This window comes from Oreochromis aureus, linkage group 4, assembly GCF_013358895.1.
Source record: "Oreochromis aureus strain Israel breed Guangdong linkage group 4, ZZ_aureus, whole genome shotgun sequence".
Lineage (NCBI taxonomy): Eukaryota > Metazoa > Chordata > Actinopteri > Cichliformes > Cichlidae > Oreochromis > Oreochromis aureus.
The window spans coordinates 12,120,122-12,145,114 of record NC_052945.1 but is presented as its reverse complement, the minus strand read 5'-3'; the positions used below and the strand labels follow the sequence as shown (position 1 = coordinate 12,145,114).

Sequence of the window (24,993 nt, the reverse complement as noted above, 5' to 3'; positions counted from 1 at the left end):
TAATTTTAATTATCACATTATATGAATAATTATAAGTTATGCTTGAGTCCCAATTGCAATTCATGTAGTAAATTCTGGATAGTTAATGGCATGTTTTTTTATGTGTTTGTTTTGAATAAAGGAGAAACTGTAACTTCTTTTGTCCATCTATACACTGTTATGTGATTTTAAGTTACACAGGACAAAGGTACATAGCACACGCTCTAAAAGTATTTCTCACTCAAAGTTCAGACTACCTATTGGACTCTTAGTAACTATCTGCTAAAAGCTACCAGGAATGTGGCCCTAAATCAGGCTATAGCTAAACTTGTACTGTGGGAGGTCAGGGAGACTGTTGTTTACCTAACAAATCAACATCAATATGTCCAGTCATCTGTTTCTGTCAACCCTCCTCTAATCTCTTGCTACCACTAGCTTTCTGTACTCTTTCTAATTAGGCCCACACATATTCCCACAATTTGGACTACACTTTGAGGAAAATCAGGAAATACATTTATATTTCATATTCCTAAAGGTTTTCTCATTTTAAAGAACTTGAAGGAAGATTATTAAATGATAACGGACTTTAATGATGCTGAACTTAACAGTTTGAATTTATTTATTTAACCATTAAGAAAAAAAAACATATTCTGGATTCGGATCATAGCTAAGTCAATGATGTTGAATAATTTGGGGCTTAGCATTTGGCATGGACTGAAATGATATGGAAAAGCTCTGTTGGAAAATGACTGAGTTGAGGCCTTCTTCATTCTGTGGTTAGAGGCTCTTTTCCCTTGAGATATTATGGCTTGGCTCATTTTGTCTTTAATATTCTCTGGGATTTCATCTCCCAGTTATTTTACAAAAGCCTTCTGTAGCTTGGATTCTAGAATCATTATCTTTGGTAATATTCCAATTAGACAAGGCCTTCACAAGTCTTATCTTAAAGCATGTCTCAACTGAATACAGTTGTCTTAGAATTAATTAGATTTTTGGCAGAATGTATTCAGCTCCCAGAAGTGATGATCGCTACACGTTTGAGCTCAGATGACTGGGAAAGATGTCACCTATACCTATGACATTTCTTCTCATTCCTGTTAGCAGCGTTCATAATAAACAGAATTTACTTGTTGATATTTTAAGTCAGATTAACTAGCATTTAAAAATTGCAAAAAAAGTAAGACAATGTGGATGTTGTTGTGTGTTTTGTGGAGATAGAGCCCTGTTATTTTTTCGTGGGTTTGACTGAATTAGAGACATTTACTGTGGGATAGCCACTAAAATTAAAGTTGGGGCCCGCCCAGCCCCTTTTATTAATTTCTAAAATGATCACTCTGAGCTGTGGTGGGTTCTTGTCATGGCCTCAATCAACATAAAAAACAAATGATAAAAAAACGTGTGTCTACCACTTAATTTCGTTTTAAAACATTATTTTTACCCAGGTGTTCTCCCCTGAACTGATTACATGGAGTCTTGCCTTGTCAGCAGGTCCTTAAGAGGTCATTCAGCCAATAAACAAACAGTGTTCAAGCAAAATAACAATAATGAAATACTGACATTGAGATATATATATATATATAAAAAATATTACCTTCAATATACGCATATTTAGGGTCATTGTTAAGTTAAAAATATCACATTTTTACTAGCGAAGCATTTCCAGTAATCCATTTTTTAAAATCTTGTATCTACTTGACTCACGTGTAATCCTGTTCTAGTTTAGTTCACGCTAACTAAATCTGCAAAAAATCTATATGACAAGTTACCAGGTAAATTTGTTGTACTTTACACCCCGTCTGTGGGTAATGACAACCTCTCAGAAGTGGGAACTGACAAATTACGCGAGTAATAAACGTGATTTATGATGGAGTCCCTGGAGGCGCACCGCGCAGCCATGCGACGCAGTACACCGTCCTGTGGGAGGGACAAGGCGGAGGAGGAGAACACAGGGAGGGAGGGAGTGATGGCGAGAGGGAGAAATTGAATTAGAGGAGCAGAGCGAACCTCAGAGGAGACAGCACAACAAAACTTCTCCTCAACAGTCAAGCAAGTGGAGCTGCACACTGGCTTGTCTCCTTTTCTTCGCACATGGCTGCCTAGTTCCAGCAGCAACAACGCCTGCAGTCTAAAGTTTTGGGTCTGGAAACAGGTCCCCGCATTGAAAGATGGACCATTTAAAAAGGACCTGGTCGCGCTGGAGAATAACACTGTTTCTGTTTGTTCTGCTTCATGTAACAACGACACATGCGGGTAAAGTATTTAGCTGGACACTCAAATGTACAATACAGATCCTTGAAAATGCAAAAATGTTTTTTTTATGCCCCCTTATACCCTTCTGTTGTCTGATTGACGATTTGTCCCCTTCATCTAAGTTTCTCTGACTTTTTTTTAAAGACTCTTTTATTGATCACTTGGCCTTTAGCCAACACAAAGTTATTAGCGCAGATCTTCACACCTTCATCTTAGATTCAGTTTGGTTCCTGATTTAAATCTTTGCAAATGGTTTGTTGATGCTGCTACTTGTTCTACAGAGTCGCTTCGGGCTGGGATTAAAATTGCAAGCTGACTCAAATGACTTTTAGAAGTTGTCGGAATGCTTGAGAGGTGTGCAAATGATTGTAATATAACCCCTTCTTACATATGACAGATTAATTATGCGCCTCATTGCACTGGGAGGGTATTCAGCAGCTTCCTCAGCTTTTCCTGTTCTTGTTGTATTTTAATCAAAGATATTTCCAAGATTTGAATTGGACTATGTCCTTCATGCGTCAGGTGTAAATCAGCGATTTAAGGAGATGTGTGATGTCATGCTTGAGTTTGCTTGTGACCGGCGTCGGTTTACTGTGAAAGAGGGTTTGGCGTTGGCTTGCTAATGGCTGAAACGCTGAAAGAAGTGGGCAGGTTAAAATTCGTGCCATGGATCTGTTTAATGCACACAGATCTTAAATTAATGCACATTTTACTACTGCCTTCTTGATTCTGGCACACTTTTATAGTGATGTATTTTATTGCAGACTTGAATCTCAGATCACATTTGCACAGTAACTGATATGACCCACTTCCACTATGGTGGAATGTAATCATTGGACACATTTTCCAGTTATCCACCAGCAAAAAAGAAGACATCTGGTGACTATCAAACAGCTGTATCTGTCTGTCACAGTGTCCAGGCCTTCACATTTGTTGCAATTTCAAAAATAAATAAATAAAAACCAGCCATTGATGCAGCCATTTTAAGACTTGCTTGTTGCCGACATGGCAAGTAGCTCACTTCTAATTGTCACCCACGCAGGTCTCTGGCACAAGTATTGTTAACTGATGCAGACTACTTCTTTGCAAGAGTTGCAGTTTACAAATTAGGTGATGGAGTGAGATGCCTTAGCAGCAGGCCTGAATTTTGTGGTCTTTCTGAAGTAGTTACACATATTTTGTTGTCACTCTTGGTTTTTCGGCTGCAACTACTTTTATGACTGGCAAGATTTTTGGAATTCATTGGCTCAAACAAAATCAACAGAGGAGGAAGCGAGCCAATAGACACAAGTGGCATTCAGGTGGCACAGCGGTTGTTCATGGTGTCCATTGCTTTCTATTGAGGGTCTGTGAAGTGAGAGCCTCACATGATTAAAAGAGTGAATAGGACATATGGTGGTACAGATATGACAGTCTTAGACATGCACATGTGGGTGATAATGTGTTTGTGTCTTGTGCCTGTGAATTTAAGCATGCGTGTGTGTGTGTGTGTGTGTGTGTGTGTGTGTGTGTGTGTGTGTGTGTGTGTGTGTGTGTGTGTGTGTGTGTGTGTGTACTGCAGTTCAAGAATGTTTTCCCATATGCTTTCTGTGTGTGTTCGGGAGATGAGAGAGTACTTTGTAGTCATGTTTGCTAACAGGAAGTGCGATGTTCTTAGACATGTGCACGGTTCATTTCTTTTAGAATCCTCTGTTCTGCTGCCTCGATGTGTTTCTGCTCAGTTTTGTTTTCTTTCTTTTCCTTTTTTAGTCCACTCAAAGTCTGGGTGTATGGGATGTTTGTTTTTATTTTATATGCCTTATCACATCATTTACATCATCTTGCTCCTCTTGCTTTTGCCTGTGATTGGGGGCAAATTGTGCATACAGCCCCCTCACTGTGTCCCGTTTGATTCAGTCTTCTTGCCGATCCTTCACCAGACTCCCAAAGGATGGCAGCAAACCTTGTTCGCCTTTGATCCAGCAACAAATTACTGGCAAATGAAAACACATGAAAAAAGGCTGCTGCAATTATCAGCATAGAGAATGAGAAAAGAGGCATTACAGCTCTAGTGCTACTTCCTGTGAAATGAGTTTAAGCTATTCTAACTGAATCATTGAACATGAGAAGTGTTAGATATGCTGATGTCTGTCCTTACTTGCTGATGCTGCAAGTATCACATCAAAACTGCTTCTCTGACATTGTGATGAAGCAGACTGTTTGGAATTCCCCCAAGTGTTTAATCTTTAGATATGATGCCTATACACTTTGTGGCGCCAAACCTCAATCTATAGTATTCAATGGACATCTGGCTTCCAGAAACTCCCTTCCCCTCAGGCTTCTATGACTCTGAGTTCCTGATCACTGGATGCTCCAAGCAGCTTTTTGGGAGACTAGCTGGAAAGGCTTCCTGTGGACTTGCAATGAACAAACATCAGATGAGTTTCCTTTCTGTCCATGTATCCTCACATGTCATTTGCTTTAATATCCACATTTCTGAACTTTAGAAAAGTTATTTCAAAGTCATCCATCTCTGAAGAGGTCTCTGAATAATCGTTAAGAGTTCCTATCAAAGTCATTTAAAACCATATATGACCACTAACATTGCAGTAATCTTGGTCTCTGAGTTCCAGTTATACTTTTTCTGTGGAGCAAAAATTAAACAGTCATGTCTGTACCTGTATTACACATAGTTTGTGAATATTTTATTTTATAATACAGTGTTCTGCTTTGATTTTGGAAACCGTGTTGCTCTCCATAAAGCTGCCTTAGTGTTATGTATCAAACTCTAGATGACAGCTTGCATTTGAAACTAAAATGGGCTTGGTCATGCATAGATGTGCATGATTTTTTCCTCACTATTGCCCAGGGCTTGATGATTTGAATCAACAAGGACCATTGTGAGCCTTGCAGTAGAGAATGGATTTACATTAGTGAAAGAAAGTCCTGACAAGCCTAGTAGTATAAATGTGTGTGTGTTTCTATGTATGTTTGTGTGTATTGCCTGTCCAGTTATGGGCCTTGACGGGCAGGTGTTTTCCCTATGGGCCAAACAGCTTTTGGCCTGTTAGCCTGTCGTGCTGTGAGCAAACATGAGCAAAACAAACTGTGGAGACTGAAGAATGTGGTACTGATGTGAACTGGAGCAAAATGTGTAACTGGATTCCACCATTTAGTGTCAACACAAAAAGTATTACTGATGTGGGCATTAGCCCAAACAACCACATATGCCCAGTGACCTACATTGACAATCAGCAATGTTGTTGTAATATTTGTTTCCGTTCACCTGTTTGGATTATTTTGAGTGTAGACTTGAGATAGATCAAGTTCTTATTGTGAAGGAGCGTATGATAGATACCTGGTTTACATAATACATGCTTAAGACAGAACACTTAATATTCAATTAGGTTCTCCTGTTTACTCACATCCTGGCGTTGATTGACCCCATTAATCGGACTTCCTAACTTGTTACCCCTGAGAAAATGATTAACAAAAATTCCCAGCCACCATCTGTGCAACTGCTGACTTGACACACTCCTAAACTGTCAGTGATAACCAAAAGCAGATCTATAAACACAACAAATTCAGTGTAATAAATATCTCTGCATTTTTATGCACTGCAGGCTTTCAAAGTAAAACTTTGACTTGACTCTGACTACACCCATCATATTGACAAAATCCGGCCAAAGACATACAGGCAGGCATTGAAGCGTCTGCCAAAAAACCAAAATGACAATGACGTTCCCCACCCCCAAAACAAACAAACAAACAAACAAACAAACAAACAAACAAACAAACAAACAAACAAACAAACAAACAAACAAAGTAGTTGTACCAGCAACTGTAGGTGTATCTTACAGCAAATTTTTGCCATGATGACACTGTGAAACACACTTTCTTAGACAGTCACATGCTGGGGGGGAAAAGCACTTAAGTTGGCACTGCAGGGTAACAATATTTATTCATACATCTGATAAGGAGGACTTTGGGTGTTTGTTTCTGGTGCCCTTTACTAAAAAGTCTCTTTGTGGGCTGTTACACATTTCTCTTCATAGTCAACCTTTATTTTGATCACCAGTGTGATGACTATATCTTGCCCACAGACAAGCAACCAGACAGACAGACATAACCCTATCACCCACAACATTTAAACCATTGCCATGTTGTATAAATGACACAGATCATCTTGTTCAAATGCAGTATTCTTCTGCAAAACCTTGGGTCCTTGGTCCTGGTATTCGTGTGGGATACTCTGACTTGCATGACCCACCTACACATTGCTCCAGACCAAACACAACCCCAGGCAAAGGCATTCCCTCAAAACAGCAGCCTCCCCAGCATTATACAGCGCACCCTCCACAACTCAAAAATGGCACAGGGACAGCTTGAGGAACACAACAAAAAGCCCAAGGCACTGATCCAGCCTCCAGATTCCCCAGATCCTAAGCTCAGAGAGATTCAGCTGTATGTGCCAGAACAAGCCTGATCCACACATGCACACAGATCTCTAAAGGTCCTTTGACTATGACCGATGCTTTAATGGCACGAGAGCTATTTAGTCAATACTAGGTTGTTGTGGCCTCAGTATATAAGCAATGTCCAAAGAACGAAAAAAATGCTTTTGCAGTAGTTGCACAAATGTATTCTTGTGTTTCAGTTACTTTTATTTATAAGCAAATGAGGAAAGTGTTTGACACGGTAATTAATATGGTGAGAGAGAAATTGTTGCAAAGGCAGTGTTCCAACGTGCTTTTCTCTTCCTCTGGGAATGTTAAAGCTAGAACTGAGCTATAAACAGTTTTTGTCTATTCTGCTGTGACTAGGTGTGCAGACAGTTTATTATTCTTTTTTTGTGCATGCGTGTCTCTTCCGCATGCATTAGCTCTCCGCAGCTCAGAGTGTTCCTGTCCACACAGTCGTGACCCAGACAAAAGGTCACACCCAGTCTTAATTAGATTAAAGGCTATTTTTCTTGCAGCCATGGGGGAAAATGTGTCTGGATTTATTCGACCACTGTGTCTGTCATCATTTTCAGTACCATTCAATATTTTACATCATTTCCCATTTTCTGAAGAAATACTCTCACAACAGCAGATTTTGTGCTGAGTTGGATTTTAATAAACAGATTTTAGATGGATTTCATATACTCATCTAAAAGAATAATTCACTGGCTGTTTATTTCAGCTTCATGTGCACATGTTTTCTGTCTTATTTGTTATAGGCTACATCTGAAAAGTATTTTGGTCTTTAAGATTCTCTTCCTCCACTCATCTCAGGGTGTGGCCCAAGATACTATGGGAAGTTCTTATAGCTGAGATTTCTTTCTAGCTGCATTTCTTTTTAAAAGTCCCCAGTTTCAGGATTCAGTTTTTTTTTTTGACAGAATAGTGTGTGTGAGAGGGGTATTTTCAGGGATGGTTGTGAGCGTAGGTGGTATGAGTCATGGAGAATGTCTTTGGAGACATTTGCTTTTCAAACACAGAGAACACATTATGTCTTTCTACGACTGAAGTGGTGCTAAGTTGTATGACCGCAGGCGATGGAGAGACTATGTCAAGTGTCACACAGCCAGAGAAGACACAGAGAGAGATGTAGATTGTTTGGCTGTATTTACATGGGAACTCTGAGTTGGACTGCAGAGCTTTTTACTATGAGGAAAACTGTGCCTGTCACTGTTGTGGGGCAGACATGGTGTTCTCATAGATAAAAGCACAAACAAACAAAAAAACAGACTGACAAGTGTCTTACGGCATTGAACTGTATGCATTTATATGCATGATTATGTATCATCATATGGTGTTCAGTGCATGTTAGCTGTGACTATTCTGAAAAAATGCCTGGTGTCTGTGCAATTGCTGGACATTTCAGCCCCTTTCCAAACAGTCTGACCTTTTGGCGTGATTGGAAAACATTCTGAGTCATCAGTCCTTTGAGAATTTCTGATGCTGTTTCACAGCACATTCAGCCAAATGGTGGGGACCGTTTTGTTTATCAGTAGCCCGTACCAGATGTTCTCTTTTATGCTCATCTACTCTTCCCAAGTTTCTGTAGAATTAACATAATTTGAAGGGTGAGGTAAGGGCACGAATACTGCAAAGCATAATGAGATGCGAGCAGAACCTGTTCAGACAGTCAGTGCTGCAGGATAGGTAAGGAGGATGCAAGAACTGACACAACTCAAGGTGACATAAGAGACTCCAAAGCAGGGAATAGATAACATTCTTTCACTGATCCAGACTTCATTTGGCAATCTTCCACCACTCTTAGTTCTTCCTTTTATGCCAGATAAGGTGTGAGGTGAAATAGGGATAGTCATCCTTAAATCTATCAAGCTGTAACATCAGTGAGAGTTTGATAGATTTAAGGACAGAGGAAGTCAGGACAGTGACTTCCTATGCCCTCTGAGTCAGCTTACCAAACAGATCCGTGGCTATTTTTCTCTTTCTTTCTTTCTTTCTTTCTTTCTTTCTTTCTTTCTTTCTTTCTTTCTTTCTTTCTTTCTTTCTTTCTTTCTTTCTTTCTTTCTTTCTTTCTTTCTTTCTTTCTTTCTTTCTTTCTTTCTTTCTTTCTTTCTTTCTTTCTTTCTTTCTTTCTAGCCCATTAAACTGATGGATCCTTTTTTGAAGGAGTTCCTGCTGCTTGTCTCTCAGTTTTCCCTGTGGCATTGTTGTGTTTTTCCACTTTTCTTTGTTATCTTGTGAAAGTCAGAGGTCAAGAGTCTCCTGTCAGCCCATACTTAAAAAAAAATGTTTGGAATTGGGTAACAGCTTTAAAGCTCATAGTGATTAGAGGAAAAATAAATCTTCCCTGACTCAGTAGTTGCATTATTAAATTAATCTGTGGATGGTAATTAAAAAATTGTGCTCAAAAGCAAATTATGTTAGCTTACATTGGTCATTTTGTCAGGTGCTGTCTAAATTCAGTTGAATGTTAAAAATCCTCTACAATTAAAACCACAAGACTTTAGTTTAAAACATTATTCAGACTGTTCCAAACATCATTGCCTCATGACCTCGCATCCTCAGATAGAGGAACATTGTGTGTATACTGGATTTGGACTTACTTTTGCAAAGGAAATTGATTTGCAGTCAGGAATCAAACAAGGCCACACCAGAGCAATGAAGAACTCTCTTGGGATTAGACAGAGAATCTACCAAGTCAATGAAATACAAACATTAAGGATTGGAACCCAGACATGAGGAGAAGTCCAAAGTAAACTTTTGCTAGAAATAAAGATAGAAATGTAAACGCTTAACTATTTAGTGAGAATTTAGCTAGATGAAAAAAGGGGACTCTAGAGTGCTATGTCTTTTGCTTCTCCATAGGCAGTCAACAGAGAGTTTTTGGTCATCCAACCATCAATCTGCACCATTGTGTGGTGGTTATTGGTTGTCATTGTTGTCGTGCGGCAAGATGTCTCGGTTTTGACTTCACTAGTCGGCTGTTCTCTACATGGGTTCACTTTGGCTTTCTATCACAGTCCAAAGACATGTTTTCTGACATCATATGGTAGACTGGTTGCCTGGTTAAGGTTCAGCGTGCCCTATCTCTTCTCCTATGACCGCTGTGATTGGCTCCTGCAACATTGAACTGCATATGCAGCTAAGAAAATTCCTAGGTTTTTTTTGGTGAATTGCTTATATTAAGTGTCACAAAGGTGAACTGGTTATAACAAGTTCATTTTGGTAGCAAATTTAACCAGCAGGACAGCCCATATAATTTTTTGTTGATCACATCTCAATAATAATTCAGAGTCTTGGTATGTTTTTCCTATCCATCTGTTTATTGCCTCTCTCAGCACCTGATCCTGTGATATACTGCCAAATCTGTGATTAACAGATTTGGCCGGTTTACTGCAGAGGACTCAGGTAAGTGAAACGTAAAATTTGCGGTAATTTGGATTAGTGGTGATTTCATTAACGGAGTTTTCTCCTTCTCACTTGGCAAGAAAATGGTGGAGTCTGTCGCTAGGCATCACCAAAGGAAAATGAACAATATATGTTAAATTCACTGTTCAGATCATGTGCTTAATTTATTATGTCACTCTTCTCTGCCTAATTACACTCACGAGTTCAAATTAAAAAACACAGTTTTCTAATATTTCTTTCAAAGTAAGCAAAATCTTTAGAAGGAAAGCTGAGCTTAGTAAATATCAAATTTATAAATTAATAGTACAACCAAATGCATTTTTTTTTGTGTATTTTCAATAGTAACTATGGCTATAGATGTTAGTGTGCAGGGCTTGGTAGAAGAGAAGCTGTGTGTTGTAATGAAGTCATTTAACAAGTATCAGTATAAATGTATTTTTGCAGGGAATAAATAAATAAATTAATTGATTGATGCATTATTACATGTGTAATGCTACATGTAAGGTTTACATACAGTCACATGCATAAATACACTGCCATTAGTCATTGGTCATTATTTTTCAACCTGATGGTTGTACGCAGCAAAAAGACATACAAGGTCTTTGGTACTATTGTTGATAATTTTGCTGAGTGTTGAGGAAAACTCTTAAAACGTTGCACAGTGAAAATACCAAGAACTAACACAGCCTTCCTAAAGATATGAGAATACAAGAAACTGAAAACCACAACCAGAAATTTGCAACAGGAGGGAATGCCAGTCCTCAATCAGGTTATAAGTTTGGGCAGTGTGTGGGAGTATAACAGTTAAAGTTTCTGTTGAAAGAAGATAGGACCTTCTGTAACTACTTAATTTACAAAGCTTGTTTATCACTGTGCATAAATGCAAAATTTAATCTCTGAGATCTTAAACGCTTTTAGATCTGTGCTTTTTGTTTTACATTGTTCGAGCCTGGCTACTAGCTTTACAACCATGTTGCCATGCTGGCTTTCTGAGAGGGTGAGCTCTCAGAGCTGATTTGAATAAAGGATATATGCTATGCAAATAAATAATGCCATAAAATGCAACACAGTGTTTTTTTCTGTAAGCGCTGTCTGGACAACAGTAAACTCATTCCATATGTTTAATTAACAAGGAGATAAAAGGAGAGTTCTGTATGAGAGACAAGAGCTTCAGGAGGCAATTTGGGTTTAGGATCCTCATTTCAGATGCCTGGAATGCTAAGTGCTGAGTGGCTCTCTCTAGCAGCTGGTGGGGAACTGACTGCACACAAAGCTCTGATCCTGGCTAATGCTCATAGCAGCATTTTATCAGCGGAACATCTAAAATTACACGAACAGCATACTGCAAATACAGCACAGGCTCATTATAATGAGAGAGACTTTATACTGGAGTACATTTCATATCCGTCAGGCCAAAAGTTGCTCCGCTTATTGCAAATAAGTACAATTTAATAATATGCATTTACATGAAAAAAAATTCTTATTTTTCAAGATTTTTCTTGCTTGAAGTAGTAATGAAGTTTAGTCCATTTAGGTTTCAACAGCTTTTTTTGGAATGAGCCATTTTACTGTGATCAGGTACCTTCATAGCATTAATTTGCCTTTTCTTTGTCTGCATTTCAGATACGTGCAAAGGGAATTTCATGGGAATATGAAAAGTGTCACCCCGTTACCATAGATGTTACATTTTTTCAGAAAAAAATTAAATATTAAAATTAGATATCTTACTTAAATATGTTTAAGTAATGAATCACTGATGAACTAATTTAAACCAGTGAATTGTTCAGTGTGATGAACAAGATGGGGGGCATATTGCTGTTAGCTGCTGCAGAGTGAGTGGTGTGCAGGTGTCAGCTGCCAGGTGTGCTAGAGCAGGATTATGATTAGGCTTTGTACTACCCCAGTCCTATAATAACACCCACAGTAGTCTGGCCACCTGCCGCCACATCTCAGAGGAGCTTTTCTCTTCCGACTCCTAGGAAGCAGGAAGTCTCCACACTTTCAAACAAGCTTCCAGCCTCATTAAACCCTGCCTTTCAGCTTGGTAGCAACCAGCACTTAACTGAGCCAGACACAAAAGTGCTGTCACACTGGCAGAATTTAAGTTTTAAAGTGACAAGCAAAAACACAACCTCCACTCAGCATGTTTATTATAGTTCTTTATACAAGAATACAGAAATACAGATAAAATATTGAAGTCAGACAAGTTAACATCATGTTGTTGAAAGAGAGAAATTTAGCTTCAGTTTATGAGAAAGAAAAAAACCCACTAAATTGTTTTATGTGATGTAGAACTATAGACAGAAGGCTAATTTCTTTTCTTTCCTTTCACTTCCAGCTGATTCCATTGATGTTCTGCAAGCGCTGACGCTGTCAGAGAAGATGGAGGGGGTGTCCTTGGAGGCTGGTCTCTGCACCAGCAGGAGAGGCACAGAGGAGGCAGACCTGGCCTACAGGATCAAAAGGATCCAGCTCAGTGCTCCCACCAAACAGCTCTTCCCTGGTAGTAGGCTATTTTTTTCCCTACAAGACTTTATACAGAGTCGTTTTTAGTGTAATATAGAGAAAGAAATTCTCAAATTTTCCAAAGAAACAAGCAGAAATCACTTAAATGTGTCACAGCTCGTTTCAGCAAAACCTTAAGAAATATGAACAAACTCCCCGTACTGCTCCTCTTGGGCTGACAGCTTTCATTGGCAATATTTTTAACCATTATTATTTCTACTCAGTTGTCACTATAGTGAGGGTGAGGGGGTCCCTGCTGTGCTCTCTTATCAACTCTCTCCTGTTCTCTCCTCTCTCCCTTCAGATACCACGTTTCCTGAGAATTTCTCCCTGATGACTACCATGCGAGCTCAAGAGGGCTCCCAGTTCTTCCTGCTTTCGCTGTATGATGACCAGGGAGTACAACAGCTGGGGCTCGAAGTAGGCCGGTCACCTGTCTTCCTATATGAGGATCAGGACGGGCAGCCAGCACCAGAAATGTACCCCATTTTCAAGAAGGTCAACTTTGCTGATGGAAAGTGGGTAGTTTGAGGGCTGATATCTTCTACATAAGCTCTATTACATTTTAGAGTGAAGTTGATTTGTGTGTTTGGTAGATCAAACCAGCACACCAGCATAAATACATAAATGATATTAACTGCATTTGCAACAACTTTCTTAACCTTTAAACAGACAAAGTCAATACCTCAAGCCCGAAGTGTGTTAAGTTTCCTTTTATTTTTGTTTCTTTCAGATGGCACCGGATAGCCTATAGTGTGCAGGATAAAACTGTGACCCTTTACTTGGATTGCAAGAAAGTAGAGACCGTGGAACTGCTGCGAGGGGACAATGCTGTAGTCAGCACAGAGGGTGTCACTGTGTTTGGGACACGGCTGCTGGATGAAGAAGTATTTGAGGTAGGGCATTATGAAAAAATAAAGCTCAAATCTAAATGTTTCTATAGTTTTTCAGGCAGTAAAATTTTCTGGGTTTTTAAAATATGTTTGTTGGGGGTTTTTTTAGTATTCACTCAACATTTCTGCACATCTAATTAAGCAGACAGAAAATAAAAGTTTGAATAGATTATTTTTGTGTTGGCTATGAATTGTTCCTCTAGTCTCCACATGCTAAAATGTTCTTGGGCAAAACATTTCACCCTAGAGTTACTTGAGGCAAGCCAGTGTAGTCAATTCCTATCAAGTGTGCGTTCTTTGTGCATTAATTTATTGAGGTATACAAGTATCTAGTTTCACTGATATGCAATGCAACGCACTGCACATTGTATCTGACAAGATGACCTTGTTTTCATTTGCATGAGTTGCTCGTGTTTGTGAGCCTCTTGAACTTCTTAATGTTTCATACTAATACCAATTTAGCTCTTTTATGCCTAAGATGAGTCTATCTATCTACCTGTCTGTCATAATATAGCATTCATTCCAGCCTGTGAAACAGGACAACAAAATACAAACTTTACTGTACAAACTATAAAAAAGAACATTTTACAGAAAAAAAGGGGAAAATGCAAAGAGAATGGGATGACAGGGCATTAATGTTAATCAAGTGCTATTGAACAAAAAGAGAAAGATAAAAAGAAATGTGTTTCAGAGGAAGTAGAAAGGAGATATGACCAGTATAATCAAGCCCTCCTCAAATCCAGTAATTATGCATTTCTTGAAGGGGGGGTTGCCAGCATATATCTACCTGAAACAGCTGGTGATTTAATCCTTGTTCAGTTACAAAGATTTGTTCAAATGTATCAATATGCATGGAAAAAAGGAGAAGCCAAAAAAGAAACCCATAACAAAAAAACTTGTTTTTTTATTCCTCTTTTTTGTCATAAATAATTTTGTGTGCTTTCCATAACAATACTCAACCCATGCCCCATTGTCATTCCCAATGAAGCTCCACTCTAAGTCTCTCATTCACAGCATGAAATAGAGACGGTTTTCCTTCTCCATCAGTGACCTAAGAATACTACACAGTCTGCAAAAAGGAAGACTGCATCTGAAATTATGAACATCCAGAGGAAGGGTTATTATAACCTCACTCTGTCTTTTTTTTACCAATAGAAACAGATTTCCTCAGTCCTGACAAATGAACACCTATAGCCTTTTCCTTTTCATATATAATCAATAACTAATTCCTTAACCCTGTCCACACATTTTTTCATCTTTCCTCTGCAATAATCTAACGTAAGTTGACCATCTCATGTTGTAAGTCACTCTTTTTTTCCTTCCTACCCTTTCCTCTCAGGCATTCCAGTTGTTAAATTATTTTATATCCCCACTTCAGTTAAGAAATGTGTCTCCTTGTGGGCTCTATAAATTTCCCTGTTCAGAAGCAAGGGAGACTATTTAATCTTTGGCTTTGCTCCAAAAACACTCCCATGCTCTTATTCGTCTTCGTTTGTGAAAAGTTATGATGATGATACCAAATTTGTGGTGATGACTAATACTGTTCAGACCATCCTTAATCAGAGCCATCCTTTACTTTAATACATGCACTTTTTGTGGTCACGTGTAAGGAAGTGTGCAATCAGCCTAGTCTATCAGAGTCTTTAAATCTTGTTTTCTGTAGAGCGTTAAGTAACCCAAAATAATTTGTTCAACTTTATATTTTTTTGATAAAAGTGTCGATAAAAGACACGTTTCTCACATATGTTATCTGATTATCAAAGTTGTACACCTTGGGTGAGGCTGGTGCCACAGGGAAAAAAAAATTAAGTAGGATGACCTTTGGCCCTCTGTTCCCAGACCCTGGTTCTGGGGAGGAGGTCAGTGTTCCAGCCCAGTTCTCCCACCGTGGGAGCTCAGCGTGGGAGCATGGGGACTTTGGTCAGCCACTAATGTCTCTATTGCTTCCAGATTGCTTACAAATGAATGCAGAAGTTTTGCATTCATACCCTGCTTTTTATAGGAAAGCAAATTTTAGGTCTGACTGGACTCCTTTTTGGCTGCTATGTGCCCTGTTTGTATGTCTCCAACATGCTGACTGCTCAGATAAAATCCAGCCCAGTATTTATTTGTTAGGAAATTCAGATTCTTTCTGTCTCACTTAGTACAGGAAATAAGAAATATTTTTGGCTCTGCTTGTAAGGCATGTTGAAAGTTTTGTCAAGTATATCTTTTAAAGTTTAGCTTTATTGAGATGCTTACCAAAGGCATACATAGATTTACCAATAAAAAATAGAGAAGTATAAATCAAAGTCTCTTTAAGTCAAAGTTAATTTTGTCTTGCTAATGACTCATAGCTGATGATAGTCAGATGTTTTTGGTTAGACGTGAGCATCTGTTAGTGTCAAAATGCAGTTTTATTGCTGTGAGATCGCTTATTATAAACTAGCTCCTTCACGCACACAAGATTATGACTCACACAAGAGATCTGATTAGGCGAAGGCTGGACAACTCCACAGAGAAGGTCTAGTTACTTATGATTTGGTAAAGATTATTGGCTATCTGGCCAAACACCCCCTATAGGAGACAGCAGGGGGAAGTGGCGTGGACTTTTAAACGTTAATGAGCCTGTGCCAACAGTGACATGTGTAACAACATGAAAGAAGATTGGGCGTCACTGGAAATTTGCAGGTTCAGCTGAGGTGTACTCCTTTTTCAACACGCCCTCACATAGCCTCTTTAGATGTCCTTGCCCCAACCTAAATGAATAATGGCAGCATACACACGATTTGGTGCAACACTCACTTGCTGTGTTTTTCAAGAAGAGAGGGCTCCTGCTAGGCAAGAAAAACAGGAAAACTTGTCTGTGGAAGCATTTCCTTTGATCTTGAATTGAGATTGGATTAGATTGGATTAGCTCCTTTTTGCCCTCTCTCGCTCTCTCTCCATCTCCCTACAGCTCTCTCTTTCTCTCCCTCTCTCCCTCTCTCTCTCTCTGTCACACCTTAGAGTGCAATAATTTCCTTTGCTTGACATGGGCTTTTGGCCAAAACAGGAAGAAAAAGGGGATAAATGGATAACAAATCCTTTCATGTTTAATACATTAAAGCATAAATGACTGTTTGAACAGTCATTCCTAGGATTACAGTTTTGTTCACGATGATCAAGGCTTTGCATGGACATGCACTGCTGATTTGAGTTGTGCTGGAAGAAATATGAGGCGGTGGGTAAAGGAGAAGTGATGTGTTTAGATTTATTTCACCTCTGGCAGCTAAATCTTAATTAAAGAGATTACAATGGGGCTACAATTACCACAAAATCAAATGCTTAATCTAACTTAATTTATTATAAATGGTTGCCCAACTGTCCCTGGACACATTTCACCAGGCAGTATGTTTGCTATAGCGTGTCAGTTACATAGATTTGTATCACTAATTCAATCAAAACCTTATCAGCCACTGTCCTGTGGGGCTGGCAGCACTGTGTTTTTTTGTCAATTACTCTCTGATCCATGTCTCACAGAAATTAGCCCCGCAGCTCCTATTTTTTTACTATGAAGCTTGTGTTTGTTATTTTCATATTTATTCATCCTTTAAAATGTTATGATCTGAGCCAAAAAATAGTTAAAATATAAAATTTTCTTAAATATACTTTAATATAATTTTATTTAAACATTATTTTTGGTATTTTTCTTGATAATAGCTGTAGTATTCGTTGGCATTATAAACTAATTAACCTTGTCATTTCAGTACAAGAAGGACTGATGTGAAATATGATGTTGATAGAAGTTTACAGTCGTCTTGCATTTAAGGCCGCTAAAGCCAAAACAGGCTCTGGGTTCAGTGCTGCAGGGTATAGCCATGCTGTCTCTCTGTGTGTCTATATATACACTCTGGCAGTGCCCACAGGGCAGGACGGGAAGTGAAAGGTCCTGACGGGGGGCGGCGGTAGAGAGCTGCTTGACTGTTTCGTGTACACACTCGGGCCCCTCGTGGGGTTATGGCCAAGAAGAGGTCCAATAGTCAGTAACAATTTTATTGCTGACAGTTTGTGGTACTCCTTTACAACACTCTGCTTTACATTTAGCAATGTAGCCAAATGTTCTCATAGCATCTGTCAAGTGGGAGTGTTTAATTTCTATTTTCTGTTCCATCCCATATGTCATTTCAGCATGCAGTAGCAGCTGCATGATTTCTTTATCTTGTTTTTTTTTTCTTTTTTTTTTCAGGGAGATATTCAACAACTGCTGATTGTGGAGGACAGCGAGGCTGCTGCCAACTACTGTGTAAACTACATACCAGACTGTGACTCAGCTTTGCCCTATCACAGCCAAGCGCTGAACCTGCAGGAGGTCAGTACTACCATTGAGCGGAGGTGATGCCTACTGGAAAAATGTGTGCAAAATTTTGTATATTTCTTTGACACTTCAAACTTTACAGTGAAGCCAAGCTTTTGGTGACCTTAAATAACTGTAGAGTCCTGGCTTACGTTTTCATCTGAACACGAAGGCCTAGAAATTTTAAAATGTTGTACATATTGTTTCACTGTCTTTTTTTTTTTTCATAGTAGCCCAACATTTTGTTTTAACGTTTAAGCAGTATCATGAAATTCTGCTTCTTGCCCTGATGGCAGATCTCTCTGGCTGCCAAACTCTTATTTCACAGCCAATCAGTTAAAGGAGCAAAAGCACACAGCTACATGTTTCAAAGGTACTGAGGGCTTTTAAAAAGAGACTTGGACGAATACCACAGAATAGGGCAAGTAAGTGTATCTTCTTTTAAATACAGCCAGCAGTGGAGCAGTTCTATGGTCAGGTGCTCTTTTGGCAAAATATACACACACAGAAACACACACACAGACAGTGCCAGAAGCCCATAACTCAAATATGATATAATAGCTCTTCCTTTCCTTAAGGGATGTATAAAAGCGGATCTATCATGGACATAAATTACTGTATATGTCTTTGGTGCTGTATGAAAGATAGAGATAAGATAAAAGGAAGGAAGCAGCTGTGTGGCGGGGTTTCATGAACCACACACAATGTTTTCTGTGTTTGTCTATTTTTTGTGCGTATGCCACATGAATATAGTTGAAAAAATTATGAGTGCACAACTTGTTGAGCCAGGCCACTGATGATCATGCAAGAATGGTTCATTAATGGTACCGTGTGTCCATTTCGATAGTCATCCAGCTGGCTTTTAAAGAGCTACAGCTGAGCAATGAACTCTTGAGTCCAGAATATGTCAACATCTGTCACTCCACTGACCTACTTCCCATCATTCTGCCTTACACACTGACCTTGTTTAAAAGTGGATCTAATTCATGTCACTGATGTCTTTTACAGACTTTGCCTACAACATCATTTTCAGGAAGGGGCCATTCCTAACACTGACATGTAACGGACGTCAGTCTGGAGCAGGGGTGGGCACTTAATTTTCCCAAGGGGCAACATGAGAGACTAGGGCTGCTGTGGAGGGTGCGGTCCTTCACATTTGTTCACTTAGTAGAGAACACTTTTTGCATATAATTAACAAATTTGTAGCATCAAAGGCACTGTGACCTCTAAGCACACAAGTAAATATGTTTTTTTAGAATCTATATTTGTGTATTCCTTCTCGTTTCATTTTTGCGTCAGGCTTTTATCAGCTCATTGGACACTGTAAGGGTGTCATGGGACCTGATTACATTTCTTGGCTTTCCTGAAGCAGGCTATTTCTATGATTTCAATTTACAGCAGTGTTTGTTTTTTCTCCATCCTCCATCTATGTCCTCATCTTGCATTCTACTTTTTCATAAAAGACCTTCCAATATGGGTCTGATGCCTTGATGCAAAGTGACCAGCCAACTGAACCAAAGGAGGCCCCCAAAAAGGAGAAGAAAGGAAAAAAGAACAAAAAGAAGAGGGATAAAGGCTCTAAAGACAAACGCAAAGGCAAGGGCAAGGGCAAGAGGAGATCCAGAAAGAAAAAACACGAAGAGGAAGCTCTGGAGGAAGGCTTCCTTAAAGTTTCCACAATACTGCCTCCATATCGAACCCAGGCAACTTTTCAGGCAACTAAGTTGCCAGAAATTAAGAGTACCCTAGAAACTACCATTCCAACTGATGTTTTCTACAAGACCTTCACGGAGATACCAACACATGAACCTGACTTCACAACTGAAGCCTCTACTTTCATACCTAGGACATTGCCTGTGTCAAAGGTTACCGAGGAGGTAGACAAATTTGCCTGTAGATGCTGTCCGTTCCGATCCCTCCCACTATTTACAGCTCTAACCAATCACTCCCCTAATATTTAGAGAGCACCTCTTCCTCCTCTCACCTCTGCAATCACTTACCACCACTATGTATTTGTCTGTTTATAATTTGCACATAAACTAATTTGTCACACTCACACTGTTTCTGTTGCTGCAGCAGCCTCTGTCATGCTGTCACATGAATCTGATGTAGTCTGTCAATTAATAACACTGTAAGCACTGTAATTAACTGCACACCTGTAAGCTTTTATCTTGGTTAACCAGTGTACTCCCATATAATCCACCTGTTTTGCTAACATCCATGTGGTACAATACAGTGTTTTTATTAGGCAGTGCGTGGCACAGAGACATGCCCAGTGCCGCCTGGTTAATCTCTGCTCTGACTCACTTAAGTCTGTGTGCTCGCCTGCAGGAGGACACACCTGTAAGGGAACCAGTGGTGGAAGAGTATGAAGATGACCTTTTAGAAGACCTTTATCATAATCTCTCAGTTTCCACAGTAACAGTGGGCCCAAATGTTACTGAATATGAGGTAGGTTAAACGCAAACGCAAGAAATGTCTTCAGCACAGCATAGAAACACTGTGAGGTTATTTGGTTTTTACTACACCAGTCACTAATAGTTTGTTATTCCTTAACAGATTCTTGAATATGACGATTTCAAGAATGATACAGAGTTAGAGTATGAGGAGTATGAAATAGACGAGGATGGCTTTGGCAATGCAGAGCGGGAAAGTGCTCAGACATGGGATGGAGAGGTAAATCTCACAGTGACCTCATACATCAAGTGAGTGGTCATGTTTTCAATTGCCTGTGTTAAGTGATTTCTGACAGTCCGCATCTATTCATCTTTTACCCCTCCTCAGGCTAACCTCAGAGCAGAGAAAGGCCAGAAGGGAGAGCCAGCTATTATTGAACCGGTGAACTGTTACAGACTTTTAATGAATAGGCTAGTCGTTTGGCTATGAGTATGGAAAATAACTTGATACTCTCCATGTTTTTCTAGGGTACAATAGTGAAAGGACCCCCAGGGCTACCAGGGCCAGAGGTAAACAAATTCTACCTGAACTCTTCAGATGAGGTGCAAAATGCTGAGATTTTCAGTGTTAGACATTGTTATGCAACTGCAGTGTTTGTGGCAATAGTAGTAGGGCTTTCAAGGGAAGAACACGTAATTTGCACCCTTGCACCTTAAGTTTTTGAACAGTAGTTAGTATGTAGAATTGATATATGTACCCGACTATTGGTAAACGATTATTGCGTTTATGTAATCAAATATGGACTAAATGTATCTTCCACAGGGGTTTCCTGGACCAGCTGGTCCAGTAGGACCTCCAGGACCCAGGGGAGATCCTGGTGACTTGGTGAGTGAGCTTTAGGACTTGGGCTCACTCGTTAAATGCAGAGTGAATTAGTTTGACCTCAGTTTTTTCCATTCACCTGCGAGACTCAATTCTGAATTTGACTGTGACCTTAATGTGAAACACATCAGCAGGATCGAGATGTCCTGGCTTGCTGAAATGAACCTGCAGGAGTTCAGGGATTCATCTTGGCTCACAAATGTTGTTGTCTATGATTCATCATAGAAAATATGCCAAATTACACACAGAGACACCAGCAGATGCTCTGTCATTTCCTAGTAGCAGAAAAAAGAACTGAGTGGATGAATAAATGCTACTGCAACCACAAAGGAAAATTATCTTGCAGTTTTAAAGATATAGTCGCACCTGAATTTTAATGACACAAAGGCAAACTGACAAGCAGCACTAACAACATTCCTCCACCTTAGTTTTCACCTTGGCAGAATAATCCTTTGAGGAACTGCATCTGAACAGTTATTTGGTATTATGTTTAGTCCTATTGCAGGATAATTTTACACTTTTGTACAGATAGAATATTTACTGGATTATTTTAATAGCCTAATGTAAATGCAACAACCCTTCTTCTTCATAGATTACTTATCAGATCTTTACGTATCACATGTAACGCTTTTGGAAAACTTAGCACTTACTGTAAGTATTACACACGAAGATGTGAAAAGCATTATGGTGATACCCACGCTCAAGCTTTTTGCCATGCTTTGACATAGACTTATATTATATACATTATCTTTAAGGGACTATATAACACTCACAAGTGCACTTTGTCGACATATACTATAACAACACACTTCTGAGTGTGTTGTTATAAGCGAAATTATTTACCCTTGAGATAACACAATTGTAAATATTTCCAATTATGCATCACTGTTAGAAATGGTTTAAAAATTCAAGACTAAAGGCAACATTTGGAAAAATATCATTGATTTATTAAAATATTCATTCAGTAGTCAGAAAATATAAAACAACTCACACAATGTGTATAGAGAATATAAAGTCTTGTGTGTGGATGTGCATGTGTGTGTTTGTGAGACAAGCTGTAGAAACAGAGCAACATGTTTTTTTCAAAGAGTGGATGGTTTTCCTCTTCATCTAGCTTCCAAATGTTTCTCTTACTTTCTCCCAGTGGTATGGTGTACACACATAGAACTTTCATGATTTCAGAGGACATCTTGTTGACTTGCATTCATTTCACGAGCTAAGTCACAACTGGATCTTGTGACATTTTAACCCCTAGTCTTAAAAACAACCCATCCTCTTAAATTCTCTCAATCTCTACTCAGTCTCTGTCTCACTCACTCACTCACTCACTCACTCACTCACTCTCTTGCTTGACGCCAAGCTATTTTTCATCCCTTTCCTGTCTTCACTTTTCAGGGTCCCCCAGGACGGCCTGGCCTTTCCGGGGCTGATGGGATTCCAGGCCCTCCAGGAACACTGTTAATGCTACCAGTAAGACCTTAAACACACTGAAACATGCCCACGCAAACGCACAAAGAGTACACTTTTTCCATGTGTGGTGTAGTGGTAAGACCACAAGGGGGGGCTGTGTGACTGAACTAGCTTTATGCTTGGGAAATCCTGCAGTGAGTAGTGACTTCTGCTTGTCATTGCCTCCAGTTTCAGTTTGGAGGTGATTCCCAGAAGGGGCCAGTGGTGTCCCCCCAGCAGGCCCAAGCGCAAGCTATATTGCAACAGGCCAAGGTATACTTCAAAGAAGCAAATTCACAATACAACGTTACTGCATACTGACATTTAGTTCTCCATCAGAATATTTTGTAGCATGTAGCAAGTCAGTAGGTACCTTGTTTAGCTTACATAAAGCATAATGTTGTTTTTCTTTCAGATGTCACTCAGGGGGCCTCCAGGTCCGCTTGGTCTTACAGGGCGACCGGGCCCATTGGTATGAATCTCTCTCCCTCTCTCTCTCTGACCTTTAACAAATTTGCATCATATCTCAAGGGCTCCTACGTCCTCTACCCTCAGCTTTAAACTCTATCTGACCAAGCTCAATCTCATGTCTCTCTTTCCCATCCTAACCTCATCATTATGCTTGCTCAGTATATTTAAATTGAGAAATTTGTCTGTATTTCCAAAAAAACCCCCAAAACAACCCCCCCCCCAAAAAAAAGAGATGGAAAAATGAAACAATTTTTAGATGATTCATTTTCAGTTCATTCTTAATTTGTTGGTTTGGGTCTATATTTGAGGAGTATGTTTGTATATGTGTATATACATTTGAAAAAGTTGAGTTTCCCCTCTTTGTTATGTCATGCATGACCTTTTGTTTCGCAGGGTGATCCAGGTCCCTCTGGGCTCAAAGGAGAACGTGGAGAAAGTGGCTCTGCTGTAAGACTAGACATAATTTTTACCTCACGCCTACCTTCGATCATAGCCTCTTTGTCTTTTTTGTCATGGTATTGATTTCCTTTTGTCCTCTTGCCTTCCCTTTAACACCTTTTCCTATTTGTCTTGCTCTCTTCATTTGTCATGAAGGGACCACGTGGGTTGCCAGGCCCCCCTGGAATTAATGGGAGGCCAGGCAAGAGGGTGAGATATCTTAAGTATTGGACGTTTAAGTGCTGAAAACATTTATGTCTGCAGCTTGTGTAAAAAGTATATTGTAGCGTAGAGTGGCCTACGGTGAATAAGATCTGGATGTTGTATCTCATAGGGCCGTGCTGGAGCGGACGGCGGTCGTGGCGCTCCAGGTGAAACTGGCACAAAGGTGAGCTTTTTGTGATCATACTGAACTGCCCTTCAAATGAGCTACACCCAGTACACACACATTTGGCTCTTCTACAATCACGTTTAGTTTGTGTGTTTGTGTGAATGCTGCATTGTAAGTTGTAGGACCATTTTATTGTTGTTCCTGTTAACTTTACTTGAATTCATTGTCCTGTTTCCATGAACACAGTAACACACATGTTTAGGTGGTGAGGTCTTACACAATAACAAACTATCTCCACTTGCAAGAGTAAGCCTTTAGGTGTCGAGTGTCCCCCAGCTTATTATACGTTACTGACAACAAGGCAACTCAATATATAACAGCTGCAGGAAGCGCTTAGTAAATAACTCAGTCTTCCCTGATGTGTCTGACAGAACAGCAGAGTCTTTATCAGTCAAAGCAGCATTTTAGCAGACCTACAGCTAATCTTAACGCTTTCTCTGCCCGATGCACACTCTGAGCAGATGGGAGACTCTGCCAGGGGAGACTTTCACTACAATTCTGCTAATGTTTACACATTACCATATGTGTGTGTTTCAGGGTTTAATGCACTTGGTTCTCTATTACTTTGCAGGGCGACAGGGGTTTTGACGGCCTCCCAGGTCTCCCGGGAAACAAGGGGCACAGAGTGAGTTACATTCAGCTACTTGATACTGTCACTGTACTTAAAGCACTTAGTCATTCAGACACCATCATGATACCATGGCATGCATGAATACCTTACACATCGTATAGCAGATGTTTATTTCCATTATGTGACCGTAATGGTTGTTGTGACTTCTGTGATGACAGGGTGCACTAAAAAAAGCATCTGCTATAAACAGAACATACCTAAACATCTTGAGGCTTGTCTCTAATGCTTTTTTCTTGTAGGGGGACAGAGGAAAGCCTGGTCCTCAGGGGCCTGTCGGGGAACCAGGAGAGAGGGTAAGTGTGCAATGCCTCCCAAAATGTAATTTCACGCTGAAAATAGTTTTTCTAATTTTTCTGCTGTGGAAAGTTAAAGGGAAGTTCTTCACAGAGCATTAAATAAAACCATTTATTCAGTTAACCACGACATATCGAAGCAGACTTCACAGTAGATGTAAAATCTATATTATAACTTCCTGCTTTTTTTATTTTCGCTTGGCTAGCCTGAGTTCATTTGGTAACTACGTTTGCAAAATACATTAAAAAGCT

The 24,993-nt window shown here is 39.6% G+C and overlaps 1 protein-coding gene across 1 annotated transcript in view; it reads left to right on the top strand.

The window, feature by feature from the left end:
- The first annotated feature begins 1,923 nt into the window (after positions 1 to 1,923).
- Positions 1,924 to 24,993, top strand: part of col5a3a (collagen, type V, alpha 3a) — a 44,822-nt gene continuing 21,752 nt past the window's right edge. Inside the window, exons 1-19 of the mRNA XM_039611499.1 lie at positions 1,924 to 2,229; positions 12,415 to 12,579; positions 12,886 to 13,099; positions 13,315 to 13,477; positions 17,682 to 17,804; positions 19,253 to 19,666; positions 20,121 to 20,240; positions 20,349 to 20,465; positions 20,574 to 20,627; positions 20,714 to 20,755; positions 21,009 to 21,071; positions 22,464 to 22,538; positions 22,707 to 22,790; positions 22,933 to 22,989; positions 23,382 to 23,435; positions 23,583 to 23,636; positions 23,761 to 23,814; positions 24,389 to 24,442; positions 24,688 to 24,741. Coding sequence (XP_039467433.1) covers positions 2,145 to 2,229; positions 12,415 to 12,579; positions 12,886 to 13,099; positions 13,315 to 13,477; positions 17,682 to 17,804; positions 19,253 to 19,666; positions 20,121 to 20,240; positions 20,349 to 20,465; positions 20,574 to 20,627; positions 20,714 to 20,755; positions 21,009 to 21,071; positions 22,464 to 22,538; positions 22,707 to 22,790; positions 22,933 to 22,989; positions 23,382 to 23,435; positions 23,583 to 23,636; positions 23,761 to 23,814; positions 24,389 to 24,442; positions 24,688 to 24,741 — 2,046 coding nt within the window. The 5' untranslated portion in view covers positions 1,924 to 2,144. The remainder of the gene's footprint in view (positions 2,230 to 12,414; positions 12,580 to 12,885; positions 13,100 to 13,314; positions 13,478 to 17,681; positions 17,805 to 19,252; positions 19,667 to 20,120; positions 20,241 to 20,348; positions 20,466 to 20,573; positions 20,628 to 20,713; positions 20,756 to 21,008; positions 21,072 to 22,463; positions 22,539 to 22,706; positions 22,791 to 22,932; positions 22,990 to 23,381; positions 23,436 to 23,582; positions 23,637 to 23,760; positions 23,815 to 24,388; positions 24,443 to 24,687; positions 24,742 to 24,993) is intronic.